The sequence below is a fragment of the Colius striatus genome, chromosome W (genome assembly GCF_028858725.1).
Source record: "Colius striatus isolate bColStr4 chromosome W, bColStr4.1.hap1, whole genome shotgun sequence".
NCBI lineage: Eukaryota > Metazoa > Chordata > Aves > Coliiformes > Coliidae > Colius > Colius striatus.
In genome coordinates this window covers 27,318,494-27,339,996 of record NC_084789.1, presented here as the reverse complement: position 1 = coordinate 27,339,996, position 21,503 = coordinate 27,318,494, and the positions used below count along the sequence as shown (strand labels likewise).

The window sequence follows — 21,503 nt, the reverse complement described above, 5'->3', positions numbered from 1 at the left end:
TGGACCTAAACCAGGACAGTTCTGTTCTGTTTCTTTGTAGGCTGTAGAATAAACTTACTGTAATTTACAGCGAGCCCTCCCTGCCATTGTCTCAATCCCCAGCAACCTGGGTTATCTTTTTCCTCCCATTTCACTAGGGCCTCTGACTTGGGGAAACAGACTCCATAACTCAAAGAGTTATAAAGAAGGTATAATTTATTTGGCGCCAGGTGCACAGGGGATCGCTCCACCACAAATGTGTGCACCGGACTTGACAACTTGCTTGACTTATATTTGTTACAGAATTACAAAATCATATGATGACATTATCCACCTATACAAAGACACAACCTGTCCGTGCTTTCACGTGTAAATTAGGTCTTCTCTTCCTTTCATTTGCATGATGTCTCCCAGTGATGGTTGTAGGGGGCCTTGGGGGATGAAGGCTTGATAGTCTTGAGTCTTTCTCATCCCTAATCTTTGCAACTTCAGATATCACTTGGCCCCTAGTGGAATAGATTTCACTAGCTTTTCTGCCTCCAAGGAAGTTGGAGGACCCCGGAGGTATTGTATAAGCAGATAAGTATGACCCTTTTACAGCTCATGTGTACAGATAGTTTTGTCTGTATGAGATAGAAGCTTAAACAGTTAAATTTTATACTACTGCAATAAGTTAGTATAAGGTTTATTAATACATGTCAGTATAAAGCTCCACATCACCTCCGCCATCCTAACGAGGGTGGATGGAGCGAGAGACTGGTGCTTCTTTGCTAGCTGGGCCAAACCAGGACAAAGTATGAGAGGCATGGAGTATGCTTATCTCGCTGACTAAGTCGAAAGTAATCAGGATTTAGGATGTTGCTATCTCCCTGCTGTTAAATAGATTGTTTAACCTGTCCCAAAACCTTCTAATTAAGGTAGATATTTTTGAAAGACATCTGAAATTTACTGAACATCTGCTACAGATAACAGAACTTCATTTTTCTGCTGCCAGAATCTCATTAAACTTTATACCCTGAGGGGCAAAGTTATCAAATCAACAAATAACACTCTCAGGAGTTAAAAGAGAGAGATTTTCTTTCCTTATGTTTAAACAAATAAATCTAATAGTCCTTCTTCTGATGTTATTTTACTTCAGTATATTGTTGACTTTTTAATTTTGGGCAAAGAAAACAATGTGGTTAAAGAAACCACAGATTTTTTGTTGTTGTTATTAAACTTTTTAGGAGAGCAAGTATCAAAATCCAAATTGCAATCTGTCAAAAAGGAAGTTAGATATTTTGGACATTTTATTTGTGAAGGGAAACACAGAATGAATCCAGAGAGAATAAAGGGAGTTGTGGAATTGCTCTTCTTGCAAACAAGCAAACAAAAAGGAATTAAGAAAGTGTTTGTGATTAACTAACTATGGCCCTCTGTGGGTAAACTTTTATGCACAGAAAACAAATGGGTTAGATTCAATATTACTAAATGAAGAGCCAAATGTTTTAACTTATCCTGAAGGAGAAGAAAAGCCAAACCAGGAATTAAAATAAAGTATAATCACCACTCTTGTGTTAGCACTGTCATCCTTAGGTAAACTGCTTGTTTTGTTTGTCACAGTAGATAAGGGAGTGTCAACTCAAGAATGGGAGGGGGAGATGAATGACAACCAATAGCACATATATATCTAAACTTCTGGATCCTGTATTGAGGGGATGACCAGAATGTGTACAGGCAAAAGCTGCCACTGCCCTCTTAGTAGAGGAAAGCAGAAAACTAACGTTCGGAGGGGTATTAGTAATAAATACCTCCCAATAAGTGAAAACAATTTTAGCTCAAAAAACTGAAAGGTGGCTAAACCCATTCTAGGATATTGATATAAAAGACAATGTTAAAAAAAAAAAAAAAAGAACTTTTCGAAAAATCTCAACTTTAATCTTGATTACCAGCCCATGCCTTAATCCAGACACCTCCCTATGGAAGGGAGACATGAAATGTGAAAACTTCGAACACAATTATAAAGATATAACTGAGTATCAGTGTGACCTGAATTGAAAGAAATACCTTTACATATAGGCCTTGAGAGTAATTCAAGGCAAAAAGCATAATGGCTATGCAATTATTGAAGGAATGAGTCAAGAGCCAAAAGAAGCAGGGCGATTACCAAATACCTGGTCAGCCCAGACATGTGAATTATATGCTTTAAACAGAACCTTACAACTGTGAGAAGGAAAAGATGAACATTTTATATTGATTCAAGGTATGCCTCTGAAGTGGTATAAACTTTTGGAAAGGCGTGGGAAGAGGTTTACTCAATAGCAAGGGAAAAGTATTAGTATATGAAGAATTAATTAAACAGGTATTAAAGAATCTATCACTTCCAAATGAGATTGTGGTGGTGTAGTGGGTCTGGGACGGTAGTGATTTTCCACAGCAGCTCCTGCAGTGCTGTGCTTACTGTTGATATCAATATTATGACTACCGCTTGCACAACATCGGGGCTGTCCCTCCAGCATTCCTTCCTCCACCTTCACCAATAGCTGTGAGTGGGCATGATCTTGGGAGGGACTATGGCCAGGACAGCTGACCCAGGCTGACCAAGGAGATATTCCATACCATATGACGTCAGCTCAGGAATATAAACTGGGGGAAAGGAGCAGGAAGAGGAGGCGAGATTCATTTCTGGCCTTCCCAAAGCAACCGCTACGCGTACTGAAGCCCTGCTTCTCGGGAGGTGGCCAGACATCGCTGCTGATGGGAAGTAGAGAGTAACAGCTTATCTGCTTCTGCTTTGCTTCCCGCGCGCGCGGCTTTGCTGCTTATTTATTAAACTGCTTTTATCTCAACCCACAAGATTCCCATCTTATTTTCTCCCCTTCCCTGGCTTGCTGAGGAGGTGGGGGGTAAAGCGGTGTGGTGGGCACCTGGCATCCAGCCAGGCTCAAACTACCACAGCCCTTTTGGCGCCCAACGTGGGGCGAGATAATAGCAGATTTACATTAACTGCATTGCAATTACAGTAAACCAATGAGAGCAAAGTTCCTGTGCTGGTCACGGAGCCTTGCTGTTATGCAGCTTATCTTACACTTTCTAATGTTTGGGAACATGATGCTCCTAACATTGACTCTCGGCTGTGCTTTAACCTTAATAGCTTTGCTAAGCTGGCTATATAATTTTGTGAAGAGGATGAAAGGGCCTGGGAACATGATGGCCCAAATAATAATAGCAAGTCTCATTCTGTTACTGATGAATTTAGTGTGCTGTGGGAGCTATCTTGTGGAGGCCATGGGGCAAAGCACCTCTTTCTCCTCAGCTCGGACTGATCTAGACAATTCTGTTACACAGACTTCCCAGGTCCTTAGTCACCCTTATACGAGAGTTTTAATATTACTAATTAACATGGTTGGTATATTATATATCTTGTGGAATCTGGAGTCATCTGGGTATCAGAGAGTACAAATTTGCGATGGAAACATGTTAAAATGCCCCCTGAAGCGGCCAGTCCCTGGGTGGCAGGGTATGTGGATGAATTTAGGCAAATTCCTAGGACGGTTATCACCTCCTGTAATCTGGGATTTTACATCTGAACAGATAAAAAACCCTGCTTTACTGACACGCTACCTGATAGAAGGGTGTCTTACCTACCCTAATGAGGCCCATCAGGTTCAGGCATTATACTGGGGCCTAGCCTCTGCCTACCGAGCTGCATTCCAGTCCTCTCAGAGAACTGTAATTGAAATGGAAACTCAAACGGTACCTGAGACCAACATAGTTGAGTCAGTCGCAGTCCAGCCCTCTCAGAGAACTATGGCCGAGGTGGAAATTCAAACTATACCTGAGACCAACATAGTTGAGTCAGTCGCAGTCCAGCCCTCTCAGAGAACTATGGCCGAGGTGGAAATTCAAACTATACCTGAGACTACCATGGTTGAGTCAGGGAACCAAACAACAACCACAGTGGTTGCCCCAGTAGTGAAAAAGAAGCAGTGGGATAAAAATTTAGCAGAAGCCACTTGGCTGGTCAATAGCAGAGGTTCAACTAACCGTCCTGGTCCTGCCCAAACAAAACCACTACATACTGTGGGAGGAGATAAGGTCCCCGTAGTGCACCCAGGGAAATGGCTGGGGAAGGCAGTATGGGTCGCACCTCCCATGGGAAAAGGCAAACCCATTCGTGGGATTGTCTTTGCTCAAGGGCCTGGCTGTACTTGGTGGGTGATGAGAAAGGATGGGGAAACTCGATGTGTACCTCAAGGAGACTTAACCTTGGGGGAAAAATAACCTGTTATGTGAGTTATCTGTTGTAGATGAACTTTGCAAGAAAAACCGAACAAGTGGACAAACCAAGCCGGTGCTGGTGCCCAACACTGAACATACTGTTTCCCCTGGCCTGGATATTCATCTTGATGGATGAGACAGAAGTTATGACCTGCTCCAGTGAACATCTACAGAGGATGAAAGATATAAGAATGTTGTTTGTTTGTTTGATGCAAGATGCAAGAGGGAATACAAGAATGATGTTTGTCTGTTGAAGAGTGGGGGTACGGGTTAATGAGAGTATATAAGAATGTATATGGATTGTTAAGATGGTTTGTCTGAGCATGACATAAATGGTATGGAACAAGGGGTGGAGACTGTAGTGGGTCTGGGACGGTAGTGATTTTCCACAGCAGCTCCTGCAGTGCTGTGCTTACTGTTGATATCAATATTATGACTACCGCTTGCACAACATCGGGGCTGTCCCTCCAGCATTCCTTCCTCCACCTTCACCAATAGCTGTGAGTGGGCATGATCTTGGGAGGGACTATGGCCAGGACAGCTGACCCAGGCTGACCAAGGAGATATTCCATACCATATGACGTCAGCTCAGGAATATAAACTGGGGGAAAGGAGCAGGAAGAGGAGGCGAGATTCATTTCTGGCCTTCCCAAAGCAACCGCTACCCGTACTGAAGCCCTGCTTCTCGGGAGGTGGCCGGACATCGCTGCTGATGGGAAGTAGAGAGTAACAGCTTATCTGCTTCTGCTTTGCTTCCCGCGCGCGCGGCTTTGCTGCTTATTTATTAAACTGCTTTTATCTCAACCCACAAGATTCCCATCTTATTTTCTCCCCTTCCCTGGCTTGCTGAGGAGGTGGGGGGTAAAGCGGTGTGGTGGGCACCTGGCATCCAGCCAGGCTCAAACTACCACAGGTGGTTCATGTGAATGGGCAACAAAAAGGGAATTATTTTAGGGCCAGGAGAAACAGACTGGCCGATGAAGCAGCCAAAGAGGCAACATTAAGCCATTAGATTGTGAGTATGTATAATCTCGCCCCCAGGTGCCTGCACCAAAGGCAACTCCTGTATTTACAGAAAAAGGGAATGAAACATTAAGAGTTGGGGAACATTGAGACAGAGGGGAGGTGGATTCTCCCAGATGGAAAAGAAATGTTAAATGAACAAGCTATGAGGGAAATAATGGCTATTTTACATCAAGGAAGTCACTGGGGAATGCAAGCAATGTGTGATTTAGTTTTAAGAAAATATGTATGTGTAGGAATGTATACAAATAAATTTGTGAATGATGTGTGATTTGTAAGGAAAAAAAAAAAGGTCCCAAGGAAACAGCCCCCAGGAAGGAGAGAACCTGGCCAAAGGCCCTTTAAACCAAAGATATTTATTAAAAGAATTAGATACTGGGGTTTTATTTTGTCTTTCCTCAGGAAAAAGGACTTTTGGCCCAAACACCACTTCTCGAGTTTGCAGCCCACACCATCCAGCTTGAAGGGCAAATCCTGATCAAGTCCTGAAAAGAAACTGAACTGCAACCCAAATGGGAAGGCCTGTTCCAGGTGTTACTGACCACTGAGACAGCAGTAAGAATGACTGAAAAAGACTGGACTCATTGCACCAGACTCAGAGGACCAATGGCCTCTCCACTCGAGGATAGACAATGACATGTATGTCAGACTACAAACCCCTTGTGTCTTAAACTCCTACTAAATTACCCAAAATAAAACCAAGGGACCCATCAAATGGCCCAAAGTTTGTAACTATAACTGAAGTAAATAACGCAAACATTTGAGACTGAAGCAGGATATGGAGATGCAAATGTCTGGATTGAATGGGTTAAATATACGGTTCAAAGCCTGAATCACAGTAATTGTTATGCATGTGCTTCAGGGAGACCCACTGCACAAGTGATTCCCTTTACATTAGGATGGAGTAAAGGACCACAGGGAATGAGATGTATGATTGCCTATACCAAGAAAATACTGCATGGGGAAAAGAGAGCTGTGAACCTCTCTCAGTTATTCCCTGCTCTGCAGAGCAAAGACGTCAAAGTACCTCCTGTTTTCTCTACAGTGGCCAGTAACCACACAGCTTGTCTCTCACGACAGGGTGGAGGGGCTACCGGGTATCTCAGAGACCTGGAAATGTGTACTGAGTCATTGAACGTGACTGAGGATAAAGTAGGAAATTACTCCTCTGTGAGTATCCCCAGGGCAGATCTGTGGTGGTATTGTTGAGGAAAAATCCTGAGGCCCATGCTCCCTCCAAATTGGAAAGGCACATGTTCAATTGGCTATTCCATTTACCCTGGCATTTGAAAGAGAATCATGTATTTCAGGGAAAAGAATGAAAAGAAATCTGGGGGTGTCATTCGATGACAGGATCTATATTGATTCAATTGGAGTTCCCAGGGGGGTATCTGATGAACATAAAGCACGGAATCAAATAGCAGCAGGGTTTGAATCCTCTCTGTTTTGGTGGGTAACAATAAATAAGAATGTGGATTGGATAAACTATATTTATTACAATCAGCAGCGGTTTATAAATTACACCAGAGATGCAATCAAAAGAATCGCAAAACAACTAGATGCCAGGGATCCACATCACGAAAAACTTATCTACACAAGAATGCAGATAAGGAGGCACTTCTTTATTATGCAGCGCTGGGAAAACATGGGGGGGGGGGGGATAGCTCCTCCATAGGTGCTTCGTTGTTAGTTACCATTTTCAGGGTTTTTATACAGCTCAAACAAAGAATCACATTTGCCAACACAAGCATGCGTAAAATGTCCCTCTATCAATTTAGCCCTTCACCTTGATTGGTTCCCAACAAACACAAAATTTCCAAAATCACAGTGATTGGTCAAAAAAAAGATATCAGTCCCTTTGTTTTAGTAACAACTAAGGTAACAGCTAAAGTAACCTAACACGTTACCAGGTTACCTAACTCTTGCAGTTTGATCCTTATGTGATTCAAATGAATATTTACTTAAATCAATAGGTGTTTGAGTTATTTGCAAGTGCTTAGCTAATTGATTGAACTATTACTAGGTGATTAACAAGTGCTTAACAAGTGCTTGACTACTTATTGTGATGATAAGTTGTTAAATAAAATAATTGTGTATCTGCAACACTTCCCCCCTTTGAAAGTATTGATAATCACATTCCAATACTTTCACTCTTGTATTTCTGTTGTCTCCATAACAAAACCATGATTGTCATATGGTGGTGGATCACCTTTGAACTGATCATTGTCTCTTGACAATGCTGTAAAGATTCTATTGCTTCATCACGTTCTTTGTATTATTTCTCTTTTGATGCAATGATATGCCAAATAGATTGCCAGAAACATTATAATCAATAGCAGAAGTGTTTCAATCAGTGACTTTATCCAGGATTTTAGGTCCAGGCCGAGTCTCTCAAAAACTTTATCTATCCAGGCTGTATTCATGTCTTACCTAATTTCCTGGTATTGGAATTACCTGTTCCGAGTCTATTTCTGTTTGGACTGGAGTCTAGGCCTGAACATTCAATACGAATCGATTTGACCATCCAATTTTGATCCATGTTTCCACCACTATAGACTGAAAAACCAACAAAAAACGAAAACTTAGTCATGTTTCAGAGTTAACTTCAGTATCTCAAGATCTCCTACAACTCTTCCACTTCCATGGGCTTGATGGTATCTTCTTCACTCGAGTGTAGTGGATCCAGGCATCTGATTCGGCAATCTTGATTGCAGTGAAGGTGGTCAGCAACACCTGGTACGGTCCCTTCCACCTTCCTTTCAGAGGTTCTTCATTCCAGGTCTTTATGTAGACATAATCTCCAGGCAGGATGTTGTGTACTGGATTTTTCCAAAGTCAGAGGTCAATTCTACACTACTGCACTTCGGAGCCTGTTCAGGGCTTTTCCAAGAGAAAGCAAATAGTTATACCCATCTTGTTTTCCCATCACATGCATGCTTGGATTAGGTTCAGGAACCTCATAGGGTTTTCCATACATTATCCCATAGGGCCTTCCTGACATTCCACTTCAAGGTTTCACTCTTATTTTGTAGCAATGCAAGTAGAAGTGCCTGAGGCCATTTTAATTTAGCCTCCTGACAAATTTTGCTAATTTGTCTTTTTAGGGTCCGATTAATTCTTTCCACTTTTCCACTTGATTGCAGTCTGCAAGGGTCATGTAAATCCCAGGAAATTCCTGGGACTTTGCTTACCTCTTGTACCACATTGTACCACATGTGGTCCTCTGTCTGAAGATATTCCAAATGGAACTCCAAACCTTGGAATAATTTCTTGCAGGAGCCATTTAACTGTTTCCTTAGCCTGATTGGTACGACAGAGAAAGGCTTCTGGCCATCCTGAAAAGGTGTCAACCCCAACCAACACATATTTATATCCATTGCATTTAGGTAATTCTGTAAAATCAATTTGCCAATAATCTCCTGGTTCCACTCCAGTTTTTATTTTGCTCATCTGTACCCTTTTTTTTGTACTATTGGATTGTTCTTTAAACAAATATCACATTTTGCCATTACCAATTTGGCCATTTCCAACATTTGTATTGATATTACACTTCTCAGAAGCTGAGTCATAACTTCTGCACCCCAATGACACTCCCTATGCTTTGTTTGCAAAATCTCTCTCATGATTAAGGGAGGCAATACTAGCTGACCTGTACTTGTCGTCCACCATCCTTCTGAATTTTTCTCTGCATTTAGTAACAGCCAATTTTTCATCCTCCCCTGAATATTTTGGTGGCTCCTTAGGAAGTGCTACTGTTCTGGTGGGGATGATTGCCATTTGTGAGACTGTGTGTTGTGCTATTTTACTATCTTTGAGTTCCCTGTCTGATGTGCTTTACAGTGCATGATTGCCACTTGAACTGGTTCCTGCACTGCCACTAGCAGTTGCAAGATTTCCTTTTGATGCTTAATGTTTGTTCCCTGGGAGGACAGTAGTCCTCTTTCTTTCCACAGGGTGCCATGGACATGGACTACTCCAAAAGCATATTTTGAATCAGTCCAAATATTAACTCCTTTTCCTTTACTTAAGGGGGGACATTGGTTATCCCCGAGCCAAATGATGAAATACCGGGTAATTCTCACTGAGCAGGATAATGTAGTGTTGAAAACAACTAACCTTCTAAATCCTGCAGTGTTTCTGAGTACTTCACAGGAAAAGCAACAACTGGAACACAACTGTGTTGCAACCATTGAACATACATATTCCAGCAGAGGGGACCTGAAGGATGATCCTCTTGAAATCCCTGAATGGGAACTGTTCGCAGATGGCAGCAGCTTCGTCGCGAATGGAACGTGCCACGCAGGATATGCGGTAAGAACTGAAAATTCGGTAATAGAAGCAAATGCATTGCCAAGTACAACTTCTGCATAGAAGGCAGAACTGATTGCATTGACATGTGCTTTGGAATTAAGTAAAGGAAAACGAGTTAATATTTGGACTGATTCAAAATATGCTTTTGGAGTAGCCCATGTCACATGGCCCCATGTGAGCTGCTGCAGCTGTCTTGTGCCCCAGCATAGATTTGAGGGCAGGATGCCAGTGCATGGGTCTGCTGGCACCCCTCAGATGTGTCCTTTGTGCTGAGCTGCCCCTGGCCATGTGCACTGCGATGGTAGTCTGCAACGTGGCACAACCCCAGGAAGCATTGCCAGCTCCGCACACGCAGAAGGTTAGGGTCAGATGGCAGCTCTGTGGCTCTCTTCTCCTCGAAGGAGAGCTGCCCCGTGGGGATGCTGAGGGTGGATGCAGCCTCATTTGTGCTGCTTCATTTGGGCCTTGACCTCCTGCTGAGCCCCTTTCCCTCTGCTTTGTCCCCACAGCTGCCAGGGCTGATGGCCCCGGGGCTCTCTTCTCTCATCAGGGGTTCCTTGAGCTGTCTCTCTACAAGATCCTGTTGATGAAGGATCTGGAGCACAGTCAGGATGAGGAGGAGAAGATCAGCTCCTCCAGCCTCCAGCAGAGGCTGCTGGGGATGCTACTTCAGCCCCCTCAGGTGATGGGGTGATCAGAGGCTGTGTTGGGGATGGTGTGGCTGGGAGGAGGGGTGACAGCCTCAGGAGTCAAAGGACCAGCACATTCCTCTGCTGAAGGGAGGCAGATTTTGGAGGCTTGCCTGCCTGGCTGCTTATGGCACTGGTACTGACAGGAGCGGGCTCCTGTTCTGCAGGGCTGGGACCTTTCATGTCCATCTTGTCTTGCCTGTCCTCTTGTCTATTGCCAACAGCTTTCCTTCTTCCCATAGCACAACGGTTCCTTGCCCTCGCACCTTTACATTATCAGCCTGACTGGAGGAAGTGGGAGTGGGAAAACCTCAATTGCCAACCTCCTGGGGCACCTGGGAACATTCCTCATCGATGCCGACAAGCTGGGCCACAGCATCTACGTCCCTGGTGGCCCTGCCTACGAGCAGGTGGTGGCAGCTTTTGGGGTAGGTAGAGCCACTAAAAGCTGCGGGGAAGACTGGGAGGAGGAAGAAGAGGGAGGGGAGTGCCATCGTCCTAGTATTCCAGGGAGCTGTTGCTGGCCTGTACTCCCTTCCCTCCCCATGGGTTTTGGGCTATACACCACTCAGATGGAGCTTGGTAGCTGATTCCAGTGATGACTGGGCCCAAGCAGGACAAACAACCGCTTTCCCCAGGTCCTGCATGTCCCTTGTCAGAGCCACTGAGAACTGGCTGATGTGGAAGGCTAAACCAGACTGCTGCTGGTTTAGGAAAAGCTCTTCCCTGTCCTTATCTGGAGTAAGGTGAATAGCTGCCAGGTCAGGTGTTGCAGCTCCCTTCTGGAACCCTTTGAGAGCTCTGTGCTGAAATCCTGTTCCTCTGGCCCAGACTTGCCACAGAAGCATGTTGGATTTATTCCTCCCAAGCCTGTTCTGCTTCTGTCTTGCAGAAATCTTGAATGAAGATGGGACAATTAACAGGAAAGTCCTTGGGGCCAAAGTGTTTGGAAACCAGGTAAGAGCAGCTCAGAGACTGTCAATATTTAACCTCGTGAGTGGGGAGCTCTCCATCTGTGCTGAGGCTTTTTGTTTTCAGCCTTTGAGCTGATGATCCCATCCTGACTGTACTTTGTGGCAGTGGCATATGGACAGGGCAGGGCAGGGAGATCTTGTCTCTGTTGACAAGTTGGCAGCCATGCTGGACACATTCGTTTTGCCCTAGCAGCCACTGCTGTCTCCCCATCCCCTCTGTCCCAGGGGGAGCAACAGCCCCAACATATGGAGCTGCTGCTCCAGCCCAAAGCCTCAAGGAGTTCCTCCGAGATGGGGGGATCTTGTGTGGGTGCTGCTGCAACGGGAGCTCACTGTGGTATGGGGGGAGGTCTCTGCAAAGCACCTCTTGCAGCAGAGATGGAGGTTCTGCGGTGACTGGCAGAGCAAGGGAAATAATGGGGAAAAGAGCCTCTATCTCTAACAAACAAAACATAAGCAGCAATGTGCCCTTGTGGCCAAGAAGACCAATGGCATCCTGGGGTTTCTTAGAAAGAACTGAGGGGGGTATAAGTAAAGGGGATGCTTGTACAAGAAATGATTCTGTTCCTGCAGCTTAATGGACTCTGTGCCCATAGTGCCACATACCACAACTCAGAGCCCCTGGGAATCCGCTGCTTTGGACAGCACTGTGAGTATGTGGACGGAGTGTGGATGTGTGCTGTGTGGAGTGGACAGTGATGTGGATTTGGCTGAATGACAGAGCCCAGTGGGTGGTGATCAATGGCACAGAATTGAGTTGGAGGCCTGTGGCCAGTGGAGTTCCACAGGGATCGGTTCTGGGGCCAGTCTTGTTCAACATCTCCATCAACAACCTCGATGAGGAGACAGAGTGTACCCTCAGCAAGTTCCCTGATGGCACCAAACTGGGAGGACTGGCTGATTCCCCAGAGGCTGTGCTGCCATTCAGCGGGATCTCGACCGGCTTGAGAGTTGGGCAGAGAGGAACCTCATGAGGTTCAACAAGGACAAGTGCAGAGTCCTGCACCTGGGAAGGAACAACCCCATGCACCAGTACAGACTGGGGATTGACCTGCTGGAGAGCAGCTCTGCAGAGAGAGACCTGGGAGTGCTGGTTGACAATAAGCTAACCATGAGCCAGCAATGTGGCCTTGTGGCCAAGAAGCCCAATGGCATCTTGGGATGCATCAAGAAGAGTGTGGGCAGCAGGTTGAGGGAGGTTCTGCTCCCCCTCTACTCTGCCCTGGTGAGGCCTCATCTGGAGTCCTGTGTCCAGTTCTGGGCTCCCCAGCTCAAGAGAGACAGAGAACTTCTGGAGAGAGTCCAGCGCAGGGCCACCAAGATGATCAGGGGACTGGAACATCTTCCTTATGAGGAAAGGCTGCGGGAACTGGGGCTGTTTAGTCTGAAGAAGAGGAGACTGAGGGGGGATCTCATTAATATTTACAAATATCTAAAGGGTGGGTGTCAGGAGGTTGGGACATCCCTTTTTTCAGTGATATCTAGCAACAGGACAAGGGGTAATGGAATGAAGCTGGAACACATAAAGTTCCATTTAAACATAAGAAAAAACTATTTCACTGTTGAGGTGAGGGAGCCCTGGCACAGGCTGCCCAGGGAGGGTGTGGAGTCTCCTTCTCTGGAGGTCTTCAAGACCCGCCTGGACACGTTCCTGTGTGACCTGATCTAGGTGGACCTGCAGGAGGGTTGGACTAGGTGATCTCTAAAGGTCCTTTCCAACCCCTACTATTCTATGATTCTATGATTTTCTCCCCTCTTCTCTGTTGGGCAGCTTGCTGGGATTTTCACTCATCTCAGCAAACCTCTCCACTCAGCTGGGACAGGCTTACCTCAGGCTTCCTCCTCTGAAGGAGACTGCAGGTTGCTTTCTCTTTCCCATGTGAGTCAAAGTTTGGTTTTGGTGTAATGCTGGTGTGTACTCCTTCTGGGATGAGAATTTTCCCAGCTCTTGTGGGATGCTGTTGGTAGCTCAATAGGCATTTGTCTGAGAGCATTGACTTGCCATGCCCAGGTGATCTGCCATCCCAGGTGTGCCCTTGAAGCAAAGCCAACATCTGCCTGCTGCTTTCTCTTCCACGTGAGGTTCTTTGGCTCAGCAGGAAAGTGTCTGTACTGACAGCTTGCAGGACAGTGTGATTCTCCAAACACAAGTAGACTGTCTGGGCTGGACCCCAACGAGCAGTTGTGTTTGCCAAGTAAGGAGGAATGGTATCGTTTTGTAGGAAAAGCCATTTGTGTGCTGGATGCAGCTGTGCTGCTGGAGACTGTCTGGCAGGACATGGTTCATGAGGTGTGGACAGCCATCATCCCTGAGGAGGAGGTGGGCTATACACCTTGGCCCATCGCCAAGGCTGAGTTTTGGTTTCTGAGTGCCTGAGTGTCCCCTCTGGTCCTGCCAGGCTGTGAAGCGGGTCATGGCCAGGGATGGGCTGAGCAAGGAGGCTGCCCACAGACAAGTGCAGAGACAGATGACCAACAGCCAGAGGGAAAGCGGTCACATGTGCTGTGCACACTCTGGGAGACAGATATCACCCACAAGCAGGTGAGCCCAGGGCTGGTTGCAGCTCAGATGGGCAGCGGGGAGGAGGGCAACTGCAACAGCAAGCAGAGGAGCTCAGTGCTGTGCCTAGGTGATGCCTGACGTGCCTGGGCGTGCTGCTCACCATCGAGATACAACCAGGAGGGACAAATTCAGGGATGTAAACGCAGCAGTGGAGGGACAGGAAGTATGTGTGCCACTCCTGCTCACGCCCTGGTGCTACTTGCCTGATCCCTGACTTGGCCACAGGCTCTGATGTGCCAGCTCATGTGGGTTCTCTGGTGGAGAAGGCCTGGGGCCTCCTTCAGCAGCACCTGAGACGGGAACACAGCCTGTGAAGGGTCATGCTCCTCTTCACTGGGAAACATCAGCCCTGCTAATCCCCCACTGGTGGGTCCGTGTCCTGGCAGCACCCACCATCAGTGAGCCAGCCCTGCTGGGGAGGAGCACAGTGTCTGGGCTGAACCCACATGCCACGTCCAGCCCCATGGAGGGGCTGGGGATGTCTTGCTGTCCCCTGGTGACAAGGGGGAAACTGCAGCAGCTCCTCAGGCCAAAGGTGTCTGGACCTTCTCACCTGACAGTAAAGAGGCTTCTCCCTCTGTATGTGTCCCTGTGCTAGTCCTGTCCCCTGTACCCCCTAGACTGCCCTTGTAGGGGGTTGAGCCCCACCCCAAGCAACTCTGCTGCCCAAATCCCCTGCTGTCTCCTACTGTGGGAGTTGGAGGTGGGTCCTATCCCCCTCTTGCCTCCCCCTCCCCACCTCTCACGTAGTGCTACATCTCCAAGGTCTTTCTGAGCTCCCATCAGATCTAGGTAGTCATGGTGGAGGATATCCATGTGTTCCACTGGGCGAGAGGTGTCTGGGAAACCAGAGACCACCCAACAGCTCTGTGAGGTGAGGATGCAGGGCACTGGGGCAAACACATAGAATCATAGAACTATTTTGGTTGGAAAAGACCTTTAAGATCATCAAGTCCAGATGCATAAGGGTTTTGTAGTTAGAACTAGCATTAAGATGGTACTGATCAAAATAAACACATATGGACTCAGGACAGACACCCTGTCATCACAAAGGGTGTTCTGGAATAAGTTTCTCTGCCTGAGGGGGAGAGACCAGAGAGACCATTACCAACAGGTGGATGGGGTGGGCCCAGTTACTTTATGTGTATGACTTGGGAAGGACTGTACTCTGACCATCAGCAACAGCTTGATGGGGTGGGTCTGGTTACTTTATATGCATGGCTTGTTAATGACTGTATTCTTGAAGAAGGATCAGAGCTTACCCCTTGGACCTACAGCAGGCAACAAGACCTAATTCAGGCAAGGAGGCATCACAGGAGCCTAGGACTTTGCTAGCTGGAGCAGAGCACTGGTCTGTCTTCTCTGGCACCAACACAAGCCAAAAGCAAGAGCAAGAAAAGGAATAGAAAAAGGTAAGGCTTAGGGAACTGAAGATGTTCATCCTGGAGGAGGCTGAGGAGAGACATGATCACTCTGCAACTCCCTTACAAGAGGCTGTAGCAAGGTGAGGGTTGGTCCCTTCTCTCCAGTAGAGTGATAGGACAAGAGCAAATGGGCTCAAGTTGCCCCAGGGAAGGTTTAGATTGGAGCTAAAGAACATCTTTTCCCCTGAGAGGGTTGTCAGCCCCTGTCTCAGGCTGCCCAGGGAGGTGGTGACGTCACGACATAGAAGAAAGTGCCGGGACAGGGACAGGGACAGGTCCAGCCGCTTCCCGCCTTCCCCCGGTAGTGAGTGCCCCCTGGTGGTGTGGGCGGTCTCGCGTTTCCCGTCGGTCCCTGCGGTTTGTCATATGACCAGGGTGGGCGGAAGATGGCGGAACTTTCTGGTACTACGGCTGAGGATTCGTGGGGGAAGGTGGGTTTGTTTGCTGGGACCAGGGCAGGTACCTGGGTGCCGCTAAGGGCGCTCCAGGGCCGGGACTGGGCGGGCCGGTGGAGAGCAAAGGGGTCGGGCAGAGCGCATGGGGCAGGACTGAGGGTGAACGTAAAGGGCAGAGGCCAAAAGTCGCTGAGTGCTCGGGGACCGGAGCTGGAGGGGCGAGGGTTGGGGGGCTCCGATTCGCTGCCCCAGCACGGCCTGACGTCTCTTCTCCCGGCTGCCGTGTTTCCGGCCGCCCCGCATCAGGTCGACGCAGCCTACAGCGACAATGGCCTGGACTCGGGTAGGTGCCCGGGCAGCCTCGGGTCACCCCCACGATGCCACAGCAGCCACTTGTCGTGAATGTGGCGGTGACAGCGGCTGCCCGGCGACCCCTCCACTCCTGGTCTCCCTCCCTGGGCTTGTCCTTTATGAAACATCTCCTTCCAGTGTTTTTCATGGAGAAAACCAGGAAAAGCAGCATAGTGTCACGAGCTAACAGCATCGGCTCCACCAGTGCCTCCTCGGTCCCCAACACAGGTAAGGGACAAAGCCTCAGCCCGTGGGGTTCATCCCCTGTGGCTCTGGGTCCTTCTGCTCAATGTGGTGCCCAGCTCTCACCCCTGTGAGACAGTGATGGGGAGTAGCATTGCAGTGTTTTGGTTTCCATCAGCGTTTAGAGCAGGGAATGGGGCAGGTTTTGATGCCTTCCCAAGGGAACTGCAGACATCTTCCTACCCAGCCCCACAAGGAAGGGGAGAGGCTTGGTAAGGGCCCTTTGAAGCCTCTGGAGCTGGCTGCTGCTGCGGGGTATGGGGCTGACACCTTGAGCTGTCACCCATTCCGTGTGCCTCTGCTTCTTGTGTTTTGTGAGCTCCCCATTCAAGCTGCTCCACATTCAGGCCTGAGTTCTCTCCACACAGATGATGAGGACAGTGATTATCACCAGGAGCCCTACAAGGAGTCGTACAAGGACCGGCGCAGGCGGGCACACACGCAGGCAGAGCAGAAGAGGCGGGACGCCATCAAGGTAACCAGGCACCCAGCACTCTCAAACAGCACCTTCCTCTGCCTTTTGCTGCTGGATCTGTCCTCCCCAGGCACAGGTGTGCTGGGAGCCAGCTAGGCTCTGTCTGGCTGTGTGCTGGGAGATGAGATTTGACACATTTGAAACAACAAGTCTCACACTGCTGAACTCCAACTATGTGCTTTGTGGCTCTGCTTCCCCACAGAAAGGCTATGATGATTTGCAGGCCATCGTTCCCACCTGTGAGCAGCAGGATTTTTCCATAGGCTCTCAGAAGCTGAGTAAGGCCATCGTTCTCCAGAAAAGTGAGTGGGGAGGGGGAAATGGGGATGCTATCAACATTTCCTCCCCCTCAATTGCCTCGCTGTAGCCATGTGGAGGGGAGGTTCAGCATTTTGGGACCTTCTAGTGTGAGGAGGCTCTGAGGGAGCCCAAGTGTTGGCTGCTTCCACCTACCTACCTCCCTGAGGAGACTCAGGGCAGCCAGGAGCTGCTCCTATCCATGCTCGAGCACCTTTGGTGGGGATCTCGGGGACTTGTATGTGTCCTCTCAAATCTTTACTCTGCCTTTTCCTGTTCAGCCATTGACTACATCCAGTTCCTGCACAAGGAAAAGAAGAAGCAAGAGGAGGAAGTTTCTACCCTCAGGAAAGATGTGATGGCCTTGAAGATCATGAAAGTGTAAGGGAAGAGCTATTGGGGTGCTGCCCTCTTCTTCCTGCTGTTTCCCATCCTGTCCTTGTTCAGTGCTCTGAGGGCAGCCTGGCACCCAGGGGGCCAAACCTGTCCCTGCCTGCTGTCATCACTTCTCCAGCAGCTCAGGAGTGGGGATCTGTCTCAGGTCAATTGGGGGAGTTTTGTATGAAGGTGAATCTGAGTCAGAAAATTAATCTGATCCCAATGTCAGGAGCAGCTGCAGCTTCTCAGTATTTATTTACTTGTGGGGTCTTCTGCAAAATCTTGGTCCTCCCCATCCCTGCAGTGGCTCTGCAGAGTTCTGCATCTGGGAAGGAACAACCCCATGCACCAGTACCTGCTGGAGAGCAGCTCTGCAGAGAGAGGCCTGGGAGTGTTGTTTGACAATAAACTAACCATGAGCCAGCAATGTGGCCTTGTGGCCAAGAAGCCCAATGGCATCTTGGGATGCATCAAGAAGAGTGGGGGCAGCAGGTCGAGGGAGGTTCTGCTCCCCCTCTACTCTGCCCTGGGGAGGCCTCATCTGGAGTCCTGTGTCCAGTTCTGGGCTCCTCAGCTCAAGAGGGACAGGGAGCTGCTGGAGAGAGTCCAGCACAGGGCCATCAAGATAATCAGGGGACTGGAACATCTTCCTTATGAGGAAAGGCTACAGGAACTGGGGCTGTTTAGTCTGAAGAAGAGGAGACTGAGGGGGTATCTCAGCAATGCTGAGAAATCTCTAAAGGGTGGATGTCGAGGATGAGGTGACACTTTTCTGTCATCTCCAGTGACAGGAAAAGGGGTAATGGACATAAGATGAAACACAAAAAGTTCCATTAAACACAAGCTGAAACTTGTTTGGTGTTGAGGTGAGGGAGCCCTGGCACAGGCTGCCCAGGGAGGGTGTGGAGTCTCCTTCTCGGGAGGTTTCCAAACCTGTCTGGACATGTTCCTGTGCCCCCTGATTGAGAGGAACCTGCTTTAGCAGGGGCTTGGGCTGGATGAGCTCTGGAGGGCCCTTCCAACCCCCACCATTCTGGGATTATGTGGATGGCCAGTGCTAGGCTGGGAGCTCTGTCCCGCAGCAGGGCAGGAGCTGGGTGTGGGAGTCCTTGCTGCTGCTGGACACCAGCTCTTGCTTTGTTTCAGGAACTATGAGCAGATTGTGAAAGCTCATCAGGACAACCCGAATGAGGGGAAGGACCTGGTCTCTGATGAGGTGAAGTTCAATGTGTTCCAAGGCATCATGGATTCCCTCTTCCAGTCCTTTAATGCCTCCATATCAGTAACAAGCTTTCAGGAGCTCTCGGCTTGTGTCTTCAGCTGGATTGAGGAGCACTGCAAGCCCCAGGTGAGCACAGAAGCTATGGGTGGGCTCTTGTGATGGCAGAGGGAAATGGGGCAGAGATATCTGCACCCACTGTGTGACTGGGGGCAGCCATCCCCTGTCCTGGGGCTTCTCCAAGGGTAGCATGGGATTTGGGCTGGACCCACAAGGCAGCTCCAGCCTCTCCCACTCTGGCTTGCTGGACTGGTTTGGTGCTGAAAGGTGAAACAGTTCAGGGGGGTCCTGCTTGTTGCTCATCACTCCCTCATGACACCTAAAGGTTTTCTGGGAATTAGGAAGACTCTAAGGGGGGCAGGCACTGAGCCTGAGACCCTGCAGCCCAGGAGCAGAGGTGGGAACAGTTCCTGTAGAGGTGTTGGGCCACTCTGGGGCTGGCATATGCCCCAGGCTCTTGAGGGAGTCACTCACCAGGAATGGGCCATTCCTCCACTGGAAGGACTGACTGTGTCTCCTCTGTCCTCAGACGCTGCGGAACATTGTGATTGGGGTCCTGCACCAGCTGAAGAGTCAGGTCTACTGACTGTGGGGCACCTCCTGCCAGGAAGGGCCGAGCCATCTCCCTCGAAGCTGGTTTTTAAAGCTTCTCTGATTTATTTATTGTAATAACTACAAAACCAAAAGGAGGCGGTGCAGACCCCTCTGTGCCATAGCCGATATCACCAAATACTTGTAGGGACTTGTTAAAGGGGAAAGGGAGGGGCGTGTGAAGATGTAGATTGAGTTGAGATTTTTTTTAAGGTGCCAGAGAGTCTTTAGCTGAGGCAGGCAGCTGTTTGCCTGGGCTATGGACTCTGCTGCAGAGCAGATCTGCTCTGTAATCTCATGCTTCTGATCTACCCACTTCTGATCCCAGGGGAGGGGGAGTGAAACGAGGACAAGATGCTAAAAGCAATTGTTTTCTGTTAAAACAGTCTAGGAATAGGCTTCTCCCCCAGGTTTTCTCATACCTCACTGAAGCAGCTCTTCCAGGGGCAGGGTTTTTAAGTTGTGCAGATGCTTTGTGGAAGGTGGCAGGAGGATGAGCCAGACTCAGCACCACTGTGCCCTCCCCAGTGCTGAGCTGGCAGCACACACTGGGGACTTGCTAAAACCTCTTCTGCTGTAGCTGTAGTTCCCCTGATGAGGAAATGGGAAGGAGGCTTTCTGTGCAGGCTTTTCCTGAGCAAGAGCTGAACCATGTCTGGCTTCATCGATGTTTGGGTTGCAAAGTGTAGCTGTTGCATAGCACTGCCACAAGCACCCACTGCTCCTCCTTAGAACTTTTCTATCCACACACATCTCCATACCTAGCCTGGATTGGGTTTGATTGTTGGGGTTTTTATCAATCACTGAAATCATTCTGAAGTATTTTTGGCATCAGCTTTGCAGACAGATGCTCCCCAGGACACTTAATCCCTCAGATGCTGCTGCCGTTGGTGTGGGTCATGGCTGGGGGGTAGCAGAGCTGAGGCTCCTCCCACACTGCAACACCAGCAGCAGGATTTGTCCTCTGTGATCATCTTCCTGTCCCCACACCAGGGCCCTGGATATTGATTTTACAGCTTCCTCCCCACCCCGTCTATGAGGTAGCTCCAGGTTACATGATTTGAATGCTGTAGGGTGAGAATATTGAAGCTGTTGCTTCTATTCCCAATGCAGTAGCAGAAAACCCAGTTGGGGGGGATTGAGTTTTATTCTTCAAACCCACACTTGGGTACTTTTTCCAATGCAATAGAAGTCCTTATGCTGTACATCACCAATAAAGCGCACACACAGGGTCAGCCGTGTCTCGCCTGGAAGATGTTGCTTTGTAATAAAAGGGCAAATCCTCCCTTCAGGGCTTAGCAGGTTGGAGTTCTGCAGCTGAACAGAGGCATGGAGAATGCCTGGAGATGCTCTGCCAGAAGCAGCCTCTTTCTTGCCTTGGGAGGAGGTAGAGACCTCACATGTGAAAGCAACCTATTTTTCTATTGTGAAAAGTAATTAAATTTTGCTGAGTGTTTTAGTGATATTTTTTTTTCTGCTTTCATTACTGTTGCTGAGTTCCTGGAGCCTTCCCTGAGAGCTGGGTAGAGACCAGGTTCTTTCTGGAAGCCTAGGCCACCTGTTGTGGCTCAGGTTCCCTTCTCCTAGCTTTTGCCTTTCCCACCCCTCCCTGAGGGCTGCTGCAGCCCAGAGCCCAAGCCCTACCGCGACCTGCTTTGAGCTGAGAAAACAGCAAAGCACAGCTGAACCAAAAGCCTGGGGTTTAATGGGTTAGATCCTCACACACCTCTAGGTGACACATAGAGCTTTGCAGCTACTGATTTATTCCCTCCCCTGAGGCACTGGCTTCCTTTTCTTAGTGAACACCAGGAACTCTACAATACTGGATTCCACATTCCCCTGCCCAGCCCTGAGAGGACACCCAACCTCTCCAGGTCACTGCACTGAAGGGCAGGAAGAAATAACATTCCCTCCCCATGAGACAGTGAGAGGGCCCAGGGCCAAGTCCTTCACTCCAACCACCCTTCTGTATTCAAAGCATTTTCAAACAAATGCATATAAATACACCAGACCAGCCCAAACCCTGCAAAGAGAGGGGAAAGAAAACAACAGCTGGATTTCAGCATCAGCTCCTCACTGGGGTAAAGACTCCCTCAGTGCCTCACACAGCTGCTGGCAGTGTGACATGATGGTCCTCATCTGTCTCTATCCCCACCTCCTCCTGCACAGGCAGAGGGTCTCAGAAAGGCAGCTGCCTTGGGACCATGAGGCCTTGAGCCCTTGGTACTTACAAAGAACTGCTTCTTGCTTTTGGGGTAGCCCTCCAGGATG

General features: G+C 48.6%; 2 protein-coding genes across 3 annotated transcripts; both read left to right on the top strand.

The window, feature by feature from the left end:
- The first annotated feature begins 722 nt into the window (after window positions 1-722).
- On the top strand, window positions 723-13,613 carry LOC133628404 (bifunctional coenzyme A synthase-like). The gene is made up of 6 exons (XM_062016566.1): window positions 723-738; window positions 1,206-1,249; window positions 10,136-10,255; window positions 10,505-10,694; window positions 11,155-11,219; window positions 13,356-13,613. Exons 1-6 carry the CDS (start codon window positions 723-725, stop codon window positions 13,611-13,613), a joined length of 693 nt encoding a protein of 230 aa, XP_061872550.1.
- A 1,973-nt stretch (window positions 13,614-15,586) lies between these two features.
- On the top strand, window positions 15,587-20,695 carry LOC133628665 (max-like protein X). 2 transcript variants are annotated; one of them, XM_062017090.1, is made up of 8 exons: window positions 15,592-15,654; window positions 15,925-15,961; window positions 16,108-16,197; window positions 16,581-16,687; window positions 16,890-16,989; window positions 17,266-17,365; window positions 18,509-18,710; window positions 19,171-20,695. In XM_062017090.1, the coding sequence occupies exons 1-8, from the start codon at window positions 15,610-15,612 to the stop codon at window positions 19,225-19,227; spliced, it is 738 nt and encodes a 245-aa protein (XP_061873074.1). In that variant the 5' UTR covers window positions 15,592-15,609; the 3' UTR covers window positions 19,228-20,695. The 2 variants fall into 2 exon arrangements, with proteins under 2 accessions (XP_061873075.1, XP_061873074.1); XM_062017091.1 differs by lacking the exon at window positions 15,925-15,961 and having other exon boundaries at window positions 15,587-15,654.
- The last annotated feature ends 808 nt before the right edge of the window (window positions 20,696-21,503 follow it).

What these genes read in the sequence shown, in the direction of transcription:
- LOC133628404 (XM_062016566.1), top strand. An exon ending in TGCAATCTGTCAAAAAGGAA is followed by an intron (nt 1,250 to 10,135) that starts GTTAGATATTTT and finishes GGGTTCCTTGAG; the next exon opens with CTGTCTCTCTACAAGATCCT. An exon ending in TGCTACTTCAGCCCCCTCAG is followed by an intron (nt 10,256 to 10,504) that starts GTGATGGGGTGA and finishes TTCTTCCCATAG; the next exon opens with CACAACGGTTCCTTGCCCTC.
- LOC133628665 (XM_062017090.1), top strand. Translation starts at nt 15,610, where the DNA reads ATGGCGGAACTTTCTGGTACTACGGCTGAGGATTCGTGGGGGAAG. An exon ending in GGCCATCGTTCTCCAGAAAA is followed by an intron (nt 16,990 to 17,265) that starts GTGAGTGGGGAG and finishes TTTCCTGTTCAG; the next exon opens with CCATTGACTACATCCAGTTC. An exon ending in GCCTTGAAGATCATGAAAGT is followed by an intron (nt 17,366 to 18,508) that starts GTAAGGGAAGAG and finishes GCTTTGTTTCAG; the next exon opens with GAACTATGAGCAGATTGTGA.